At 35.3% G+C, this 20783-nt stretch overlaps 1 protein-coding gene across 1 annotated transcript; it reads right to left on the reverse strand.

The window, feature by feature from the left end:
* Positions 1-377: 377 nt before the first annotated feature.
* LOC145045083 (uncharacterized) lies at positions 378-8740 on the reverse strand. The gene is made up of 9 exons (XM_078993433.1): positions 8570-8740; positions 8444-8494; positions 5987-6197; positions 5755-5836; positions 5529-5551; positions 4455-5383; positions 3098-4308; positions 667-2983; positions 378-539 (listed from the first exon to the last, which is right to left on the reverse strand). The coding sequence occupies exons 1-9, from the start codon at positions 8738-8740 to the stop codon at positions 378-380; spliced, it is 5157 nt and encodes a 1718-aa protein (XP_078849559.1).
* Positions 8741-20783: the final 12043 nt, after the last annotated feature.

The raw sequence follows: 20783 nt of genomic DNA on the forward strand, positions 1-20783 counted from the left end.
AGATTATATTGGCATTCACATATTTCGAAATGTCAATTATCAACCAAGGGTAAAGTGTTTAAGGTACAATGACCTGATAAAAAAAAGTTAAATCAAATTCCAAGTGTTCACTAACTTTGGTTGCTATTATTGTTGTGCCCCCTAAACTTCATTGCTTTTTCTGTCCCTTGGTTGGGCCTTTCCTTTCTATGCATAATGCAAGAATGTTACTGTTTTCATTTCTTTTAAGTTCCTTGAATCATTTTCCTCAAGTGCTAGTTTCTTTTGTCCAGCTATTTATTTATTTACTTATTTTATTTTATAAAATTTCCAGGAGTTCTAAACAAACAACAAATAAAAGGAATACAAAGTTGATACCTTAAAAGTCAAAGGGATTATCAATCCGGGATTACAATTGTGACTGGGGTCAGGGATACGGTGTCTCTTCGTTTTCGACTCCCTGTACTTTGTAACTCATAAGAAGAGGAAGAAGGCTCCATAGAATTCTGTCCCCTCCTCTTCGTGCCCCTGGGGCTAATTGGTATTTCTTGTGAATTCCCCTACACATTATATATATATGAAGTAAATATTAATTAGCTAATCGGTATGTTATTATTAGGAAACACGTTATAATAATAATAGATAACACAAAAGAGGGAATAAGGTAAAAACAGGTGAAGAGCATACCTTTGGAGAGGAGAATATGGAAGAAAGGTAGTCTTGATCCTCCAAAAAGATCTGCAGATTCTTCATCTTCATCAGGAAATCAATTTCTTCCTCTTCAAACTCCACCATATAACCCAATCGGATCAGTTCACACAGATCTGGAACAAGCTCTTCATTCTCCCACAACACTCCCTCCGCTATTTCTTCAGCAAAATGAAACGCATATTCCATAACATTTTTATGACCCGAAGATCTCTCCATCTTCTGCATATATAATTTGAAGTGCTGTTTGTCCCAACGTACCATTCTCCTTGATTCCACATCCAACACATCTCCAGATGATAAAGAAAGTCTGTAACGGATGGTCATCTTTTTCAATGTCTCAAAAACTTCGGTTGCTATTAAACGGCTAACAGCTTCATGTCTCTTATCTGGCTCCGTTTTAAGTTTAGGATCAGCAAGAAAGCCCAGAATGAGTTTTAACAACCCTTTTTTTATTATCTTTTCTTTTGAATCAACCGGCTTGAATGCATCATGATCGACATCAGATGTGTTTTTCTTTACAGATTCAGACAATGTACGAACACCAAGTCTGGTGTAGATCTCCACAAGCTTGGTTCGGGTTAGGGTTTTCTGACTGGGTTGAGGAAACCATACGAAAATGCGACGAGAAGAGCTTTTAAACAGATCAGTCAAGAAAAGATCATCACCAATAAACAGATCACGCTTATCAACCAGAAAAATTCCGTTGGAAGTAGGATCCAAAACAGGGAGTTTCCATAAGTAATTCTTGAAAGTATTTTCTGTTCTTGGGTACCAATTTCGGACCACAAACTCCCAAAAGGCACAGCATTCCTCATGTGTTATCTGGCGTCCTGAAGTTTCCCATGTCTTCCAAAGCTTGTGGTAGTCTTCAACCGAGGGACGAACTTTCACATTGAAAGTTTTCGCAAAGAAGCCGAGAATTTCGTCGTCATACTTGCAGTTCTCCAAAACGTTCAGCTGTTCACCAAATAGGTTGTTATCGTCATGGAGAACACAATCTTCAGGCATTACCCACCTTCCTCTAGGGATCCAAATCCTTTTCTTGTCTTCATCAGCAGGCTCCCACTTTAATGTAGACAAGTGATTATATATTCGAGAAATTGTTTCAAAATTGGTGTGAGAGTTGAGGTAACCAGCTAGCAACTGGCATTCCTTGTTGGAATCCGTGATAACTCCTAAAACATTAAGCTCCTTTCTGTAGGATCCAATGCGAGTTCCATAGAATCCTTCATCGATAAAAGGACCATCCTTGCGTTTCAACAAGGAATCCCAGGAAGAATCGAAAAGCAAGCACTCATCAGGACGTTTGTAACCAAAATAGGTTTTTAACCAATTCTTTTGAGAAACTTTCTCTAGGAATTCAGCAGGAAGATCCATTCCACTCTCTTCTTTCAGTTTCTTGACAGAATCAAGCAGGGCGTAAACATTTGCAGGAGTAAGGCTACTGCAATCTTGAGGTAAGAAAAACCCATTAGACACAAACTTGGCACCATCTTTGAAATCCGTGATAACACCCAACCTCTTCAGCTCTGCACGATATTCATGGATCCCACTACCATAAAAGTTGTTACTGTCATCAATGAAGGGAAGGTGGCAGATTGGAGAAAATGGTTCCCAATCTTTACCAAAAAGAATGCACTCATTTGGAGATCTGTAGTCACCAAGTCTCGTTCGTAGCCATTTCTCTTTGGAAATGCAGTTCTGGAAATCAAAAGAAAACTTGATATCATGCGTCTTTAGCTTCCTACAGCATTGCAGAAATTGAAGGACGTGTTCTTTTTTGATTAAAGATAGCAAAGCCTGTTGCTTGAAAGTGCGAGTAAATTCTTTACTGGAATCCTCAAAGTCCACCATGACACCGATTTTCTGTAATTCATTTGACATCGAAAAGATTGATCTCCCATAAATCTGTACATCAAGAACCGGGAATGATCCAAAGACTTGAAGAAGGCAGCCCCACTGAGATTCTGGATTCAACAAGAAACATCCAAATGGGCATCTGTAACCCAAATTTGTCTTCAAGCATTTCGTATTTTTAATCGTTTGGACAATCTTATCTGAAAATTCCAAACTCTTAATGCACGTTAATATGAGTAACATGGCTTCAGATGACAAAGAAGCCAGTGAAGATGAGGACTTGAGGTTGTCTACAACAAGCTGATACCTCTGGTTGAACTTCACAGCCACACCAAGTAGTTGAAGTTCTTCCTTGAAAGAAATTAGGTCATTCCCATAGTAATTTTGATCTATGAATGGAATATCACTTATCTGTGAAGCAGCATTCCATTCTTGACTGAATAAAATAGAATTGTTAGGAGTCATATCACCTCGAGATGTCTTAACCCACTTTCCTCCTCTGATACTTCTGATGAACTCAGCAGGGGAGATCTAATTCGCTCCTAGATACTTAATGAACTTGAGTATCGAAATGAAATCGTCTCTTCTAAGATTAGAATTAGCTGCAAGAGACATGAGACGCTTACCGATATGTTCACAGGCTTCTGCATTCTCAAACCCAACACCAATTGTTCGTAACTCTTCTTTATAATCCTTCATCCCAACACCATAATATTTCAAATCAATCAATGGGACATCAACAAGATTTGAACCTTTCTTTACAAGATTCCCGATTGATGAGTCTGGCATGAATGACTCTGATGGGGGGCGATAGCCAGAACCACTGCCCGAAGAGATCTTCAACCAGCTGCTATTTTTTATTGAAGACAAAAACCTTTCTGGTAATGTACTCCCCTTTGTCCTTATATAGTGAAGCCACTCTAGAAGCAGGAATGTGTTTTTTTTAGTGAGAGTAGAAGAGAGAGTAGGAATAGCAGCATTAGGAGGGAATAGATTAGGAACATCAGAAGCTCCAACATATTTTTGAAGAAACGAAACAAGCTCTTGACCTGATGTAGCATCACCAAAATAGGTGACACGACGTGTATAATCTTCACCCAACTCAACATAATTATGCTGCCTCCAAGGATTTGAACCAATCAACTCCACCCATCTGCTTCCTTTGGAAGGTACAAGAACTCCACTTCTTGTTTGAGTTACATTCCCATAGTTATCAACAATCGGCATCTCACTACACAGACTCTGAACCTGATACTCCTCCAAATACTTCTTTTGTAAAGACCTGTAGAGGAAATGAGCATAAGTGACAGCTAGCTTGTGGTCTGTGGTGACTGAACTACTATTAAGAAGATGAAGAGCATATTCATAAACACTGACAAAATTAACATTTGCTTTCTCTTTAAGCCACTTCACTAGTGTTGATTTCTTTGCACATGATCGTATGGCTTCTTGTGTGGATTTAGGTAAAAAATGTTTACCAGTTGAACCTTGGAACTCTTTGTTCCAATTAATCAACCATGAAATATCATCATAATCAGAAGCTAGCAACTTGTTTGTACCCAAAGTAACTAAATCAACCTTCCCATCTCCCCCAACATACTTGATCAATGGTGTTTTCATGATGTCGGTTTGGTAAAAATCAGACACCCAATTCTCTGCGATGAATAACAGAAGCTGTATATAAACATCCTCTGAGACACCCATTGCAAGCTTAGAGCTCACAATGAATCTTGCATACCATTGATGCTTAACAAGTTTAATCTCCAAAAAATCCAGAACAGCATTGTACTCTTTTTTATCAAGTGAAGAAGCAAGAAGATAGGTTCCACAGGATGAATCATTGCAAAAACTCACCTTTTGGCTCCTTGCCTTGTTGATTATGCTCCAAAAGGCAGGCTTCAGCCTACCAACTTCATTGGGTTTCTGGAACAGTTTCTGTGTAGTGAAAGACTCTCGTTCCTCAACTTTGCTTTGATGGTGTCCCTGACATTGTTCAGCTTTGGATGAGATGACTTGTTGATAGGTAAGAAGTGAAACATGTTTGGGAGATCGGAAACAAAAGGTGCATTTTTTGTTGATTTCACCAACGAGGTAAACGCATTTATAAAAGCAACAGGAAGAGAATCAAGAATTCCCTGGTTCCATCTGTTGTCCCAGAGGATATTTTCCCTTGAAGATGCCATGAGAAAATCAGCTTGGATTATGAAAGGAAAGTGTGTGACTGTTTCTGTTGGTAAAAAGGAATAGATTCCAGGCAAACTTGAACCTCTTTTGAGCCTTTCCCCATTTGGAAAAGCAAAGGTGATTGACCATTCATCTACCTCCATTCTAGCTTCAACTTTATTTTCAGGTTTCACATGAAATCTTTGTTTCCACATGTAGTATCCACATTCTCTCTCAACTCCATCACCAGCAGTTAGATGGAGTGTGTAGGAATCAGCATCCATGTTCTTTGCAGTAACAAAGTTTTTCTCTTTGGAAATGGATACTGCGCTTACAGTGTTAAGCCTAGAATCCTCATTCACTTCCCTCACAGAAAGCCACCTTATCTTTGAAAGAAACAAGAGAACTTCAGGATGGATACTTGAAAGCTGATCCTTGACTGGTTTGACTTTCTCTGGCTTTAAAGGCAATACTAGAGTTGTGGTTGGAAGTGGAGAAGCCAATCCATATACCCTTTGAATGGCAGATAGAATTGAATCACCCTCGACCCATTCAGGAACAATATAACCAAGGTTACACTGCTGGCAAGGCTTTTCATTAAACCATATCTGATACCCATTACTGAAAATGTATGGTTGAGCTGTTATCAGAAAGACACTCTTGAATCCAATTCCTGATCATGAAATATTTGACAATGTATCAGAACAAGTGATGTCATCAAATAGTAATGAAGTTTTGGGTTTGTTCTACCTAGGTACCTTAAACTTCCTTTAAAAAGGTTTTATCACTCGTGTTTCATTTTTGTTCCACTTAAATACCCCAATACTTTAATATGGTTCCACTGCAATATTTTTTGAAGTTTGTTAATAATTATTATTTAATGAAATTATTCTAAATATGTTTCCATGTCATTGATGCATCATCATCATCATGAAGTCAATAGTAAACTAAGTAACAAATTACATTTTACCTTTTTTCACATAAAAGGAACAAAAATGAAACTTCAGTGCTAATACCTCTACAAGAAATTAAAGTTTAAGGTACCTAGATGGAAGTTCATCCAAAAAATAAGAAGTTCGTCCAATATTTTCTTCCATTACAACAAAAATATGAGCAAAATCTGTTTCTAAAGCAACAATATATCAATATGTTGCAAAACCAAAAATGAAGATGATGATGATAAAGAGTCTTGATTTTTGATAAGCTGGAGATAACTGATAACAGGAAAACAAAGTCGGCTATAAAAGAATAAGATAGACATAAGAATTAGAAGTACCTTTCTCTCCTATATAACCACACTTACGGAGGCCTTTCTTAGTAGAACGTCCAACACTACAAATTGAATCGATATTCTTTGATAAAAACCCTTTTTCGTTGTTAAAAATTAAAAGTGTCGCTGGAGCTCCTGTGTTTGTTATGTCTTTTGAGGTAATCACAAACTCCAAGGAAGGATCAACCTCTTTCGGATACTCGTTATCCTCCGCATTCTGTGAAACAACATGTATATATATATAGTTAAATGCAAGAAATAGGAATGTACTTTCTATTAAAATGTTATAAATTTATTTTTACTTATCACACCATTATAGTGACAAATTATTCCTTATTAGGGCCTTTTACTTCAGAAAAATTACCCATTCTAGCAATAGGACAATAGGTAACCTGCTACATGCATGTTGTATCTTTTTATCTATTTATTTCTTTTCGCTGACATGGAAAGTTACGATGCCAAGGAAAATATGATGTTCTTGCTTACTAATCATAGAAGTCATGTATACGTAGTTTATTTGGTTATGAGACAACAACAATGTTGAATTGTAAAATAATCATACACATGATACTAATCATTTAGTATTGAATTGTAAAATAATCATACACATGATACTAATCATAGAAGTCATGTATACGTAGTTTATTTGGTTATGAGACAACAACAATGTTGTGAGCTTCTGTTTCATATGTTATATATTGTCTCACCAGAAACCGTGGTAGTTGATACTTCACTTGTTTTCTATTGAAGTTCTATGCTTTATAGTAGAAATAGAATCTTAAGTAAGTTCCAGAGATTTAGTGCTTTTTAGGTGTTCGATACAAGCTATGGCTAAGAAAAAGGAAATTGACCTACATTCATGGCAATACATTAGTTTGTAGCAGTAGTCATAGTAAAATTAGTAACTCGACCTCCGATTAGAACTGCAACATTTTTGGGGACTTATTCAAGGTAGAATCACCTAATATCCGTTGTCATCATTACATCCACTCCACTAAATACTAATGCTTAGTTTTTGTTATATTTTTGTAATTCAACATGTATACTTGCATAAATATGCAAGTTTGATGCTATATACAATTAAAGAACAATCTTATATAAAAAAAATCATGATGTGAACAATTCTTCATTAAGAAAATATGAATTTCTTTATTGCCATGTCAGCAGTAAATAACATGTGGGCCATTTATGTGGACAAAAAAATTGCATAAAACTTGTTTACATTAATCAGGAGGTTACTTGTTGTTAATGCCAGTAAAATTTATTGAAGTACAATCCCATAAAAAATAATTTGAAAGTGCAATAGAAAAAGGGTTAATGTCATAAACACCATTATTTATACATCATTATTCTATTTTAGTCCGAACTTTTATTTTAGTTCCTATTTACCATTATTTTTAAAAAACTTTTCGTTTTTTATCCTTCGGCCGGTTACCAACTGACATGTCGGTTTGGCTGACGTGGCATGTTGGGTTAATATCATAAAAGCCATTATTTATTTGTTACTATTCTATTTAGCTGCAACCAGCTCTTTGTTGCTCTCTATTTGCCATTATTTTTAATAAAAACTTTTCATATGTTTGTAATTCTCTAGTTTCACCTGTTTTTAAATTCCACATTTGAAGATAAAAGTATCGATCATAAGTTTGTAAATTATAAGCAACATGATGTTTTTTTGTATGCCATGTGAGCACTTGTGCTTTTTGGTTGTTGATATAACAATCATATACATTTGGATACAACCTGAAAAATGTTACACATTTATAAGATATGTGCCAAAAACATTAATTTTATAAAATTATGATATTTAATTTTTATTAAGTTGCATTGCATAAACCTAGTAACATGCCACATTAACATAAAAATGAATATAGAAAGATATGGATTTTATGAAAAGTTTTTCAAAAAATAATGGCAAATAAAGAACAAGGTTAAAACCGAATAAGGACGAATAAATAATGGCTTTCATAACATTAACCCTAACATGTCACATCTAACCTACTATAACTGGCCAAAGGGTAAAAAATGAAAAGATTCTCAAAATAATATCAAATAGGAACAAAAATAATCGTCATGGCTAAACCAGTGGCCGACCCAATGCGCTACCCCTAAAATTATGTATGCTACTTCATATATTTTGTTATGGATCCACCAATAGGCTAAACTAGAATAATGACATATAAATAATAATGTGTTTTATAGCATTAACTCATACTAAAAATAAAAATACAATGCTATAACAAGACAAAAATAGAAACTCTGTTGCTATTAGCATTTTCACAGAATTTAATAACTCCCTTTTATATTTCAAAAACTAGAAATCAAGTTATAACTGTTAAAATATATTACAAAACGTTTCAAAGATCTTTAAGTAACTCAGGTGGACCACAGGGATCAAGTTCAAAAAACAAGAAGCAACGACCGATTAACGACTCTAAATGTTTACATGCAGAAATATCAAACCAGAAACATCAAATGCGTAGTGAAAGCATCCATAAGTATGAACACCATATTCTACTTTAACGATTAACAGGAAAAAAAAAAAATTAAATTAAATACAACAAAACTGAGAGATGCTATACTAAATACCTGGATTAGTTCCATTAGGAAATGAACATCCTTAGCGTAAAGTTCGGCAGACAGATTCTTAACAGCCTGATGAAGATCCTCCGTTAAAGGGTTTGATTTTCCGCCGATGGAGAACTTCGTCTTCCGTATCTTCTCCACATGTTTCCTCGCCGCCGTAGTCGTCGACGCCATTTCATTTTTACAAAGATACATTCGTCTTCCTCCGCGAGCAAACGACAAACAACCAACACACACAAAGACGAAAATATTGAGGAATTGAAGGATATCAATTCCGAGTTTTCCGACTGTTTTCCGATAAGAATCTCTGTTAGCGGTGATTTGTTGGGAAGTTGCAGTTCTAGTCCTTGCTAAATTAGTTAACTATAAATTAAACCTTTCAAATTTGGTTTTCCGATCTTTGACCATATCCACTCAAAAAGTACTCTATATATAAATAGGTTTCCTTTGATTCATTACTGTCAAAATCTTATATCATTTTTATATAATAGGTTTTTGATATCGTGTTTAGATGGAAATGAAATGATATTATGAAATTTTACTTTTAGTTTAATGATTTATATTAGATGTAGATAGCGTTAGTCAAAAACTATAACTCAATAATATTTTAATGTTTGAATTATATATATTTTGGTTTTTAATTAGGGTTGATAAACACTCTTATGAAATTTATAAACATAATTAGAGGGTGTTTGGATAAATTAGGTTATAACAATTACTAGCTTATTGCTTATTATTACTTATTAGCTTATTAGTTGTGAGTTTTTGCAAGGTGTTTGAATTAGAAATAAGTAATAAATTATAATCAATGGGGGAAATGCTTATTAAAATTAGCTTATTTAGTTTATCCCCACCGCAATAAACTGATTTTTACTGTTTTCTATCGAAACACTTCAACTTAGCTTATAGTGGTAAGGATAAGCAATAAGCTATAAGCTCCCTTTTTTTTTACCTATCCAAACACCCTATAGATGTTAATGTATGCGTCCGATAAAGTTATTTGTTATGTTATTGTATATTGTTTTTTAATTTATTTGTCTTAAATTATCATTTTCCATATTACTACCTAAGCAAATAATCGAACCCAAAAATCAAAATCGAAATTGCAACAAAAAACGATAGTGAGGTTTTTGTTTTTTCAAAAACAACAAACTTTATGTACGATGCGGTTTTTAGTTATAAAAACCCAAAAAAAAAAAAACGAACTGCATTGAATATATTAATCAATTAAGTCAGTTTCATTCTCTCTTTTGTGTTTGTCCTAATCCCACCCTTAGTTGAAGCATCAAACTCAGACCACCACCCCCAACCTCCTCCCCGCGCCACCTTTCCCGCACCGCCAATGGGATGTTCATCGGAGCGGGAAGCTTCCCACGACTCATCATGCGCTCGGCTCCGTCCAGCCTTAACCATTAAGAAAATCATTGAAAGAGTGATATATGTTGGAACTTTGTTAAATGGAAAACTCTCTCTATGGGACTTGTCCCACATTGGAAGAAAGAGGAACTTTATACTCCCTTAAAAAGCCACCTACTAGGTGTTTACTAATTAGATCAAAGGCTTGGACTAGAGGGATTGAGTAGCGTTCCACATGACTGTCTAGAAAGAGTTTATGGTCGTTGTCTAGAAAGAGTTTATGGTCGTTATCCATACTCCACTGAATAACTAGATCAACAACAACGACATCGAGGCCTCTCATCTGTTTATCACACATCGACTATCTACCCATGTTCTACCCAACATATTAGTAGATAAAAATATATATTTCTTTATACATAGTTTAAAACCTGTATAGCATTTTCATTCAATACATATTCCAAACAACAGATGAGACACATACACATAACACGTATTTCATAGTAAACAAGTCATATCTATGAGATAGAAGAAGGCGAATATACGTTCACACATACAATAACAAAATATACACATAAAACGTATTTTATATAAAATACTTCATAGTTATGTGTTAGAAGAAAGTAACTACACACTCACTTGATCAGAAGATGATCGGACAACACTACAACTTGTAGAAGTGGTATTCTTCGGTAAATCTGGAAGATCTTCACAAAAACCGGGCTCCTTGTGGGTAGAGCTTCGGCTCGGGAATCTTAATTCTTAGGATCTTTGGGACTTCGAAACTTGCTTCGGGACTCGGGAATGATACCGGGGCTTCGGGATATAATTGGCACGCAAACCAAAGCAAAAACTAGAGAGAAAGAAAGAAAAATGGCAAGGCAAATGATTGATCTCGGTTTCTATTTATAGGCTGCTAGGTCTGGGATTACGCTGGGCGTAACTCCAAGTACGTTGGGCGTAATCTTGGTTACGCTGGGCGTACTCTTCGGATAAGCTTTGGTATGTGTGCCACGATCTTCAAAAATTCATAACTTTCGCATACGAGCTCCGTTTTCGACGTTCTTTATATCCACGCAGTGAGATTATGCTCTACAACTTTCATTTAGACTCCATTGGCCTTATTTTTTATTATTTATTTTTAGTACGTCGGGACGGAAAAACTTCGTTAGAAATTCATAACTTCTTCGTGTGACGTCCGTTTTCGTCCCTCTTTCTGTCGTTGCACTGCCATCGACGAGATCTTCAATTCTCATTTAGAAAGTTTCGGCTAAAACTCGCTCGATCTCAATTCGAACTTTTGGGTTGTCTACTACTAAGCTGAAACTTCAAAAAATCATAACTTCCTCATACGAAGTCAAATTTAAGCGTTCTTTTTATGCACTCTCTCAGTTCAACATTATCTACGTCTTTTGTGTTGATCACTAAGGCTAAATATTACTCCTTCGTAAATTCACTATTTACGTCAGGCTGTGTCACACTGGTTTTGTCGCGAAACTTCGACAGGTCATAACTTCTTCATTATAACTCGGATTTCAGCATTCTTTATATTTTCGAAAACCTCCTCTCAACCACTACATCTTCGTGCATCAATATCGGGTTTATATAACATTTCATTTTTACACTTATTTTTATTCTTGATTAAATTAAATCACATAAATAAGCAGATAAGTATAAAACATATAATTCGTAAATAATACATTCTTATTATTTCAAATTAGGTTACAAAGGTTAACCTAGACTATTACATTGCTAAAAATGGCAAGCCCAAAAACACGGATGTTATAGACACATCTAGCCATGATTAAGCTAGTTCCATCTCTTCATCATCCGTCCACTCTTGACATTGAGCCCTCCATTTTCCTTTTTTTGTGCTTGTGGTTGGACTTCCGGCTCTTGAAATGATTATTGAGCGGGATCTTCAACGGGGCCTTCATCGGAAGAATTGGTTGACTCGTCGAGTAGGCGGAGTGGTTGGGATTAAAAGTTAGTTTGTAGTCCGTTTCAAACGGATCAAGATCCACATTAGAACGAGGTGTTGGTTGAGATTGATTGTGGTAAAATCTCAATGGTTGAGAAGAGTACAGATTAAATGGAAACATTTGCGGACCCATTATATGATAGTAGAAGCTAGCGGCGGAGTGAATTGGTTGATCAAATGATGGTCGATAACATGGTGGTGATGGAAGGTTTGGTGATTGAGTGTTTGGAGATGGAAGGTTTAGTGATGGAAGGTCTGAAGATTTCTTTTTCTTGTATCTTGGGGTTTTGTTTGGGTGAGATGAAGACATTTTTTCTTGAATTGAGAGAGTTTGTGAAAGTGATATGGTATTTTGTGTGTTTAAATTGATGAGAATGTGGTTTAATTTATATTAGTTGAATGGTAGTTGAATATTTTTTTATTACAAACGTTTTTTTAAAATCAAAGTTAAGTTGTTGAAATATTTATGCAACAATTAATTTATGGACTATGGAGTCAACAAAGCATTCATGTAAGTTTAGTCAGATAAATTCACCAGAGTCCAAATACATGCAAAATATAAAGATGTGATCCTGCCAAACCCATTTCAATTTTCAACCAATCAAAATTGTTCCCTGCTCCCTCTCTCTTTTCGCCAAAGAAACGACAAGTTAATGGTACCCAGCCCCCTAGCGAGTGCTAGGGGCGGCGTTCAATACGCTTGGTGAGTGTTAGCGATTGTGCATAGCGAGTGGACTCCTTTCAGTCTTAGCCTAATATTATGTTGTGTTGCTCTCCCTTAGACTGTCCGATATACATACCATGAAATGGGTCGTGGTCTAGGTGGCCACGACTGTGGTTAGTGCACACCATCTCGGTTCTTAGTGGTCGTGGTGAATTGTTTTCCATACAACGGATCACCACCTCCAATCAAATTCTTTCTCTCTTTATCTCTCCCTAACTTTTTCTACCTCTCTCTACAATATATATATATATATATATATATATATATATATATATATATATATATATATATATATATATATATATTAGTTAATATAAGAGGTATATAATGGTAGGTATCTCATAGGTTTAATGGTTGGATGTGGTGATGAGGTGACACTCACCACTGTAGTGGTTGGTGACGGATGACCTTACAAATGTCTTTTCAGACTTTTTAGTTGCATTCAACATCAAAAAGTACATTTTCAATAAGTTACAATTAAAGAAACATTTTTCTTAGCTCAATACATTTATGTTTTTTAATTGGGTTTGTAATTTCATTTTACTCATCCAACCCACCTTATACACTTTTTTTCATTTTCAAAAAAAAAAAAAAAAAAAAAAAAAAAAAACAATTAACTTCAAACATGTGAAGCTCGTGCGTGTTCACCACTCATAATCATGCCACCCCATTGGTTAACAATATTCTTGAAATATTGAAACAAGACGTTATTTTATCTAGAGTAATGGTAAACGTCCTCATAAAGTCTATGTTGTGACAAACATTGATCAATAGTCGTACCAAGCAAATCATTTTTTGGATGTAAAAGTAATATAAGATCTAATCATGCAATACTCAAGATTTACTAATCATATGAGCAGTCATACACATGTGATGCAATTTATGACAAGACTTCTATGAAAATTATACTAGCAAAGTATATTTTTATTCCTTTATGGTCACATTTATGTGTTACGTACATGTTTTCCTCCAATTTGGTCATTTCAAAACACGTTTGTTTGCTTTTTATCCCATTTCTCTCGAAACATCTTACAATTTTTTCATTGTGAAAACTAGTTCATTTTTCTCCACTCACTTTAGTGCAGTGATCAAATTGAGTGTTAATTGGATGAATTTAGTTCAATTATAACTTGATTGGATGTATTTGGCTTTAATTTGATCTTGAGAGATACCATCAAAAGTCTAATAAAACAACAAATCCATTTTTGTGTATTAAACATTTAGAATCGATCCAATCTAACTACAATTGAATATTCAATGTTGGTCCGTTTGTTTTAATCGGATTTGAACCGATTTAAATTTGATTAGATAATACAAAGCTCTACTTTTCATGTTCTTTCACTTTTCTTTTTGTTTTATTTGTGACATGGTCACCAATAAGCTTAGTCTTATAACCCGTTCAAATCCATCCCAATAGCAATATTCATAGATATAAGTTTTTATGGCTATATTATTAAAAGTATACAAGTGACATAAGTTGCAACGCATATGTCATCAAAAAAACCAATTGATATGGTTGAATTACCTTCAATTGTGTAACCTAAAATCATGTTAACACGACATACAAAAGAAAACTGATCAAATCTTTGTATATTATGAATCCACATGTTTGCTACCAAAATCAACCACCACTACAAAAAAAATCCTTTTTAGTGATTAATTTTTTAGTGACCACCTGAAATCTGTCACTAACATCATCATTTAGTGACCTTATATTAAGTCGTTGCTTAATTTTGGTAATGCTATAAGCTTAGTGATCAGTTCTATAATTTTCATCACTGGTCATTAACCGTAAAATAAAATCAATCTTTACTTAATATCATAACTAGTTTATTTTTTTTTTATTTTTTTTTAAACGGCAAACTATTCTACTCTCAATCTAATTTTAAACACCACCAAGTCTCCTAGTAAGACTTGAACACATGATCTCTCATTTGAAAAAGCTACTCCTTACCGCTAGGCCAACGACCCTTTGCTCTTAATGACTAAAAATAATGGTTGTTCTATTGGATGCTTTAATGACAAAAAAAAATGGTCACTGCATTAGAGACTTAGTGACAAAAAATAGTGGTCATTAAAAAAAATTCGTTATTTAAACCCAACTAAACGGTATGTAGTGACGACACAATATGGTCATTGAAATTCAAACTAAAAAAAGATCATTGATCATTAAATAGTGGTCACTGACCAACATATGTTAGAAGTAGATAAATTGGATCAAATAAATACATGTCATCAAACCACAAGGGTGAAAATGGGACTTACCCTAAACTATGAATGATAGAGTAACAAGACATGTAGATGGTATGCAAACAAACCTCTTCCATCGTTTCACCACCATTCTCCTCCACCGTCTCCAAGCCCTAAACCTTCCCTAATCTCTAATTCATCAACTCCAAATCCAATTTCTACTGCTTAGGGTTTTTGTGTCAACCGAGAGTTTCAAGGATCTGGGAAATGGCAAGTTCGATGACTACCACCATCTATATCCAAGTCATCGAGGATGTCATCAACAAAGTCCGAGAAGAATTCATCATGGCGAAGGAATTCCTTCGCCTCGATGTCGTTGCCACTTCTTACTTGCGGTGAAAGCACAAAAACGGCAGCATGTCTGTGGTAAGGTTCATCCTCCCACTGACCGACGCCTCCTCCTCCTTCTCTCTCTCTCTCTCTCTCTCTCTCTCTCATCGACTGGATTAGATTTCCAAAGAAGGTTAGATGGACAATTGAATCTATGTTCTTATGAGCACCATCAATTGACCTAATTTTATTTATTGTTTTTTCGTTATTTTCACAATTTTGACAATTGAATCCAACAAGCTTGACATTCATAGGGAACAGTGGCTTTCTCAAGGTGTTTTATTCTTGCTTTGATTATTTAGATTGTTGATTGTTGATCTTTGTTTTACAGTAAATCAGTAACTACCTTTTGTTTTAGAGTTCCAAATCCATTTGAAGTTGATAATTTAACCATTTAGCTGATATCAGTGTATATACATTAGCAACGTATGGAAGAATTTAATTATGTTGTTATGCATAGAAAGGTACATAGCCTAAAATGATATTAAGTGTAAAGAATGGTAAAAACAAGCTTATTAACTGTGATTTTTATTTGTTATGGTGTTCATTTTGTTCTAATGAAGGTGAAAATGTCCTCTATCTCCTCACCTCGATTCATAGGTAATCAAAATGAAGGTGAAAGTGTCATTTATCTTCTCATCACAATTCACAAGTAATTGGAATGAAGATGTAAAAGCTTTGATCGGTATTTATCCTTGATTTATTCCTTGGTTGTACTGTTAGTTATTTAAGTAGCAGGAGATTGAAAGATATAAAAAAAAAAGTGGTGGAGCCTAAGGCTAATCCATGAAGGTACCAAAGAACTGTCTTTTACTTACCATGTGCATATTTTGGATGAATATTATCATTTTGACTTTGTTTGACTATTGTGTTCCATAAAAATTCTTTTTGTTGTCAATCTGTTGTTTGCAGATTAAGGCAATGGAATTTGATGTTCATGAGTTATCTAAAGCAGGAAAGGTAATGGGTAATTCTTACTCTTTATCATTGGCAACCAATTGTTTTTAATTAAAAGCTTTATTCTTGCTAAGTGCTCTTATATTTTCTATCTTTCTAAAAATCTAACCTTTTTTGGTTATTGGATTCTTCATGTTGAAAGGAAGTGATAACAACTTGCAGTTCTACCAAGCAAGAACCTACTATATCAGGTCTCAGATTCTTCATTTGGGTTGGATTCAACATGAGTATAGGAATAATTCATACATGTATAACATTGCTTCTAAAGTATTCAAGAGTAGTCAAAATAATAATGCGATTAAGGGTGAGTTCTTATTCTTTTTATTTAAGATACATATTATAATTGTTATTAATAATCAGGCTTCTTGTCTTAGTGAAAACTGAAAAGTAACTCCAACCTAAAATAACCTTTCAACGGGACCCAAACCTCATAATCTATAATATAAATGATCACGTTTTGGCATATTAACATAAGATGACATTAATATGATGATGTTGATCATTTCTTGTAATATAAATAGGGGCACACCTGGAGTGAGAGCTTTTATAATGATGTGTATTATGGACATTATATCTTCTGGTAAATTTTATTGTAGAACAAATATAGGGTCTTTTCCTCTATTGTATTCTAATCGGATTGGATAACAATTTGGGGAAAAAGGCAAATCTCCAACTTTTGTTGACATAAGGTTTTGAATAACCACTTCATATATGTCTCAGTTTATTTTATGTACGTTCTATATGTTTTAAGCATAAATTCCTTTGTTTGCTAATATATTTAACTATGAACACAAATCATGTTGGGGTTTAGGGTTCTTATGTAAAATGAGCTTTAACCCTTCGTTCTACATAATATATTTTTGGGTGTTATAATTCCTTTAAAAGGGAGTGAATCTATTTAGTGAAAGCATAGTCTATTAGGCTACTAGTTATGTGGTACTAAAAAATAATTATATAAATAGTTAATATAAATTGTTAACGAGGTTAGGTGAGTGTAGGCTTGTAGCTTTCATGATTTATAACTCACAAATGCTAAAACAAATAATGATTATGAATACGAGTATAGAAAAAAATCATTACCTTAAACTGTAATCTTGATAATAATTTGCAAATTTATTAATTTGGTATTTTATTTTTGATAATAATAAAGTTCTTACTTGGTCTTTCCCCTTTTTGCAGTAAATTTGAAATTACGAGGAAACTTCTAGGGTTAAAATTGGATGGGGGTGCGGGTGATTTGTGCTTCCAAGAATTCTGAACAGAATAAGCCTTGACTTCCTTTATTCATATGAATTTTTATGGATTATTATATATGCCCGATAATGGTAAGAAAAAGCAATGTACTTCCCTCTTTTTACCAACATAGGTAATGTACTTTGTTTTGTAAACCATAATAGTAATGTACATGCTTCTTTTACAACATTATGTACTTATGTTTTTGTACAAATAACATCAATTAATATGCATTTATGTAGCCATATTGTTAAGAAATGTAAGTACATTGTTAGTACATTTCTATTAGCGGTAAAGAACTGTAAGTACATTACTATTTCTTTTCTACTTAATGAGTTATACACTTATTTTGGACGAATATACATGGTTTGGTTGTTTCGTTTTTACTTGATCTCGACATAATGGCTTAATCATTTAAGTAAAAAAACTTGGTTAAAGTTGATGAATATTATGAGATTTGTTGTTTTGAATATAAGGGTAAAATGGTCATTTGGTATCATTTAGATAGTTTATTCTGTCCAAAAAAGAAAGAATATATATGTATACAATGCTTCTTATCCAGATATCGTTAAATTGTTGTATTTGAGTCGGTTAATTTCTCTCTTTTTCAGGATTTTTAACTAATAAGAATGTTTTCATCAAATTATTTATGTATATTTTTTATTGTGAAACCAGAGCCTCTTCTATTGTTTTTCTCAATGCTACTACGCATTATTCTAATGAGAAATTCTTTTGTAGGCTGGAACATGCCAAGAGAAGATGTAACATCCCGGAATCGCAAAAGTAGAGTTGAAGGGCTAAAAGTGTAAGTTTCAGAGGGTGACTTGGCGAGTCCATGGATAGACTCGGCGAGTCAGGTCGCGACTATGGTCGCGTATCAAGTGGCCTACTCGGCGAGTCCAAAGATGGACTCGGCGAGTAGGTGCTGTATGGAGAAAACCCTAATTTTCGGGGTTAAGCCCTATATAAAGAGCATTATGCCCCTCCACAGCCTCCCTTATTCCCCCCTTGAGTTCCAGAAACCCTAAATTCGTGGAGAGTCCATTTGTGGAGCAAATTAGAGCTTGGAGAGGTGTTGGTTGAAGAAATCTTGAAGGAGAAGTGGCTTGGATCAAAGGGATTTGCTTGGATTCGAGTTTGGTTGCTATTGAGGCATCTTTTGGAGGTAATACTTTCGTTCTTGGGTTGTGTTTTCCTAGTTTCTCATTTTGGGGTTGTGTGGGGTGCTTAGTTGTGTGGCATCTTGATGTTTGGGGTATGGATCTGAGGTTGCTACCTCAGATCTGGAGTGGAGAAGATCTTAAGAGCATTAAAGCCCCTGTTCTTGTGTTGTTAATGGAGCTATCATGTCCCAAACCTTGGTTCTAAGGTGAATAAGGCCTAGATCTCTTTAAATTCACATAAAGTTTGCCACTTTACGTGATGGATGGATTGTAGGAGGTTGGATCTATGTTTTGGATCAATTGCATGGCCTGAGATGCTTCTGTATGGATTCAGACCGGTGGTACTCGACGAGTCACATGGGTGGACTCGACGAGTTGCTTGAAGATGGCCTAGAACTCGACGAGTTGGAAGAACAACTCGGCGAGTAGGTTGAAGATAGCCTTAGACTCGACGAGTCCATTTGGACTCGGCAAGTCTTGTCGAGGAAGTCCCAATATTTATGGTTGAGTCAATGAATCGGTGAGTCAAGGGATGACTCGGTGAGTTGGGTGCGAGTGGACTCAGAGTTGTTGGACTCGACGAGTCTTGGGGTGACTCGGCGAGTTGGGTCGCTAATTGAGGGAAGTTCTGAGCATAAGGACTCGGCGAGTCATCGGGTTGACTCGGCGAGTAGGGTCAGTCAGGGGTTGACTTTGACTTGTCCAAGGTTGACCAGTTGTCTTCCAGGGGTATTTTGGTAATTAAGGGTATTTATTGAGTTGTATGTTTTGATGTTCAGTGGAGGAGTTCGTGTCAGAGTTCGGAGCAACGGGATCTTATCCTTTCAGCCGGCAGTTTCGAGGTGAGTTATCCTCACTATATCAACAGGGTCTAAGGCACCAAGACCGGCCCTTTATTGGATTGAGATTCGGATATGGTTATTATGTTATTGTTTGATGTGTCTGCATCATGGTAGCTAGGATGGTACATGCTAGGAGACCTTGTTAAGGTTAGTTCCCCGATATATAAAGTGATGATATGTAGTGACCGGTTAGGTTGGTAACCTGGGTAGGGTAATGATATGCTATGTGATCTGTTTGTTCAGTTTGTTGGCTATGACTGTTATATGATTGTATGTTTTGTGCACATGGTTGTTTGGACTAGAGATGGGTTGAGGCGGGTCCTGCTTTGTGCTATAGGCCAAGATACCCAGGGCGGACCAGACGTGCCGAGGCTCGGAGAGTGGACCAGGCCGACTGAAGGCCCGATGCGGGCGGACCAGTCACACTGTAGACTCAGAGAGTGGACCAGGTGGGTTGAAGGCCCGATGCGGGCGGACCAACCCCACTGTAGACTCGAAGGACATGACTAGACCTAGAGGATGGATCCGGTGGACTGAAGGCCCGATACGGCGGACCAGTCACACAGTAGACCCGATATGCATGGTTGTTCTATGTTCTGTTATGTTATGTATGTTTTATATGTTTTGGACCGGAAGGTCGCAGCCTGGAAGGGCGTATACGTGGTTGGTATTTTGGGGGTATCTCACTAAGCTTTCGGGCTTACAGTTGTGGTTTAATGTTTTTCAGGTTCTTCAGGAGACCGTGGCAAGGCGAAGGCGCGATCGTACCGCTCCTCATGATTTTGTAGCAATGTGATTCTGTGAATACTCTAAATGATTTGTATTGAAAACCTTTTTGTAAACAATTTAGTGAAAATCAGGTTGTTTTGAAAATTTTAAATTAGTTGTATTTTTCGGACGTTACAGAAGAACTTAAATAAATGAGCAACTAAAAGAATCAAGGTTTGTTATTGAATTATATATATATATATATATATATATATATATATATATATATATATATATATATATATATATATATATATATATAACATGGTTTAATGAGGACAATAAAGCCTTGTTTATGTTTTTTCGCCTCCATTAAGTTTTGTCAAGAAATGATATGTGGAAAATATTTGAGGAAACAAAAAGAAAATGTAAATTAATGTTGAGAGTTTTGTTCCCACTTTCTCAATTAAGCTGTTCTTTCTACGTTAAGTAAAAAAAGAAACATCTACACCAATGGATAAGGTGTATGTATGAGTAGTTCTTTTTGACTTAATACACAAATAACAACTTTATAAAGAGATTTAGGGACTTGAGTCTGTTCATTAAGACCTAAATTTTTACAATTTTTGCGGCATTAATAGTCAATGCAGAAGCAACTATTTCACTTATCTTT

This window comes from Lactuca saligna, chromosome 5, assembly GCF_052625555.1.
Source record: "Lactuca saligna cultivar CGN05327 chromosome 5, ASM5262555v1, whole genome shotgun sequence".
NCBI classification, from domain to species: domain Eukaryota; kingdom Viridiplantae; phylum Streptophyta; class Magnoliopsida; order Asterales; family Asteraceae; genus Lactuca; species Lactuca saligna.

What these genes read in the sequence shown, in the direction of transcription:
- LOC145045083 (XM_078993433.1), bottom strand. Translation starts at nt 8,740, where the DNA reads ATGGCGTCGACGACTACGGCGGCGAGGAAACATGTGGAGAAGATACGG. An exon ending in TCCTAATGGAACTAATCCAG is followed by an intron (nt 8,495 to 8,569) that starts GTATTTAGTATA and finishes TCGTTAAAGTAG; the next exon opens with AATATGGTGTTCATACTTAT. An exon ending in AACCATATTAAAGTATTGGG is followed by an intron (nt 5,384 to 5,528) that starts GTATTTAAGTGG and finishes TTTCATGATCAG; the next exon opens with GAATTGGATTCAAGAGTGTC.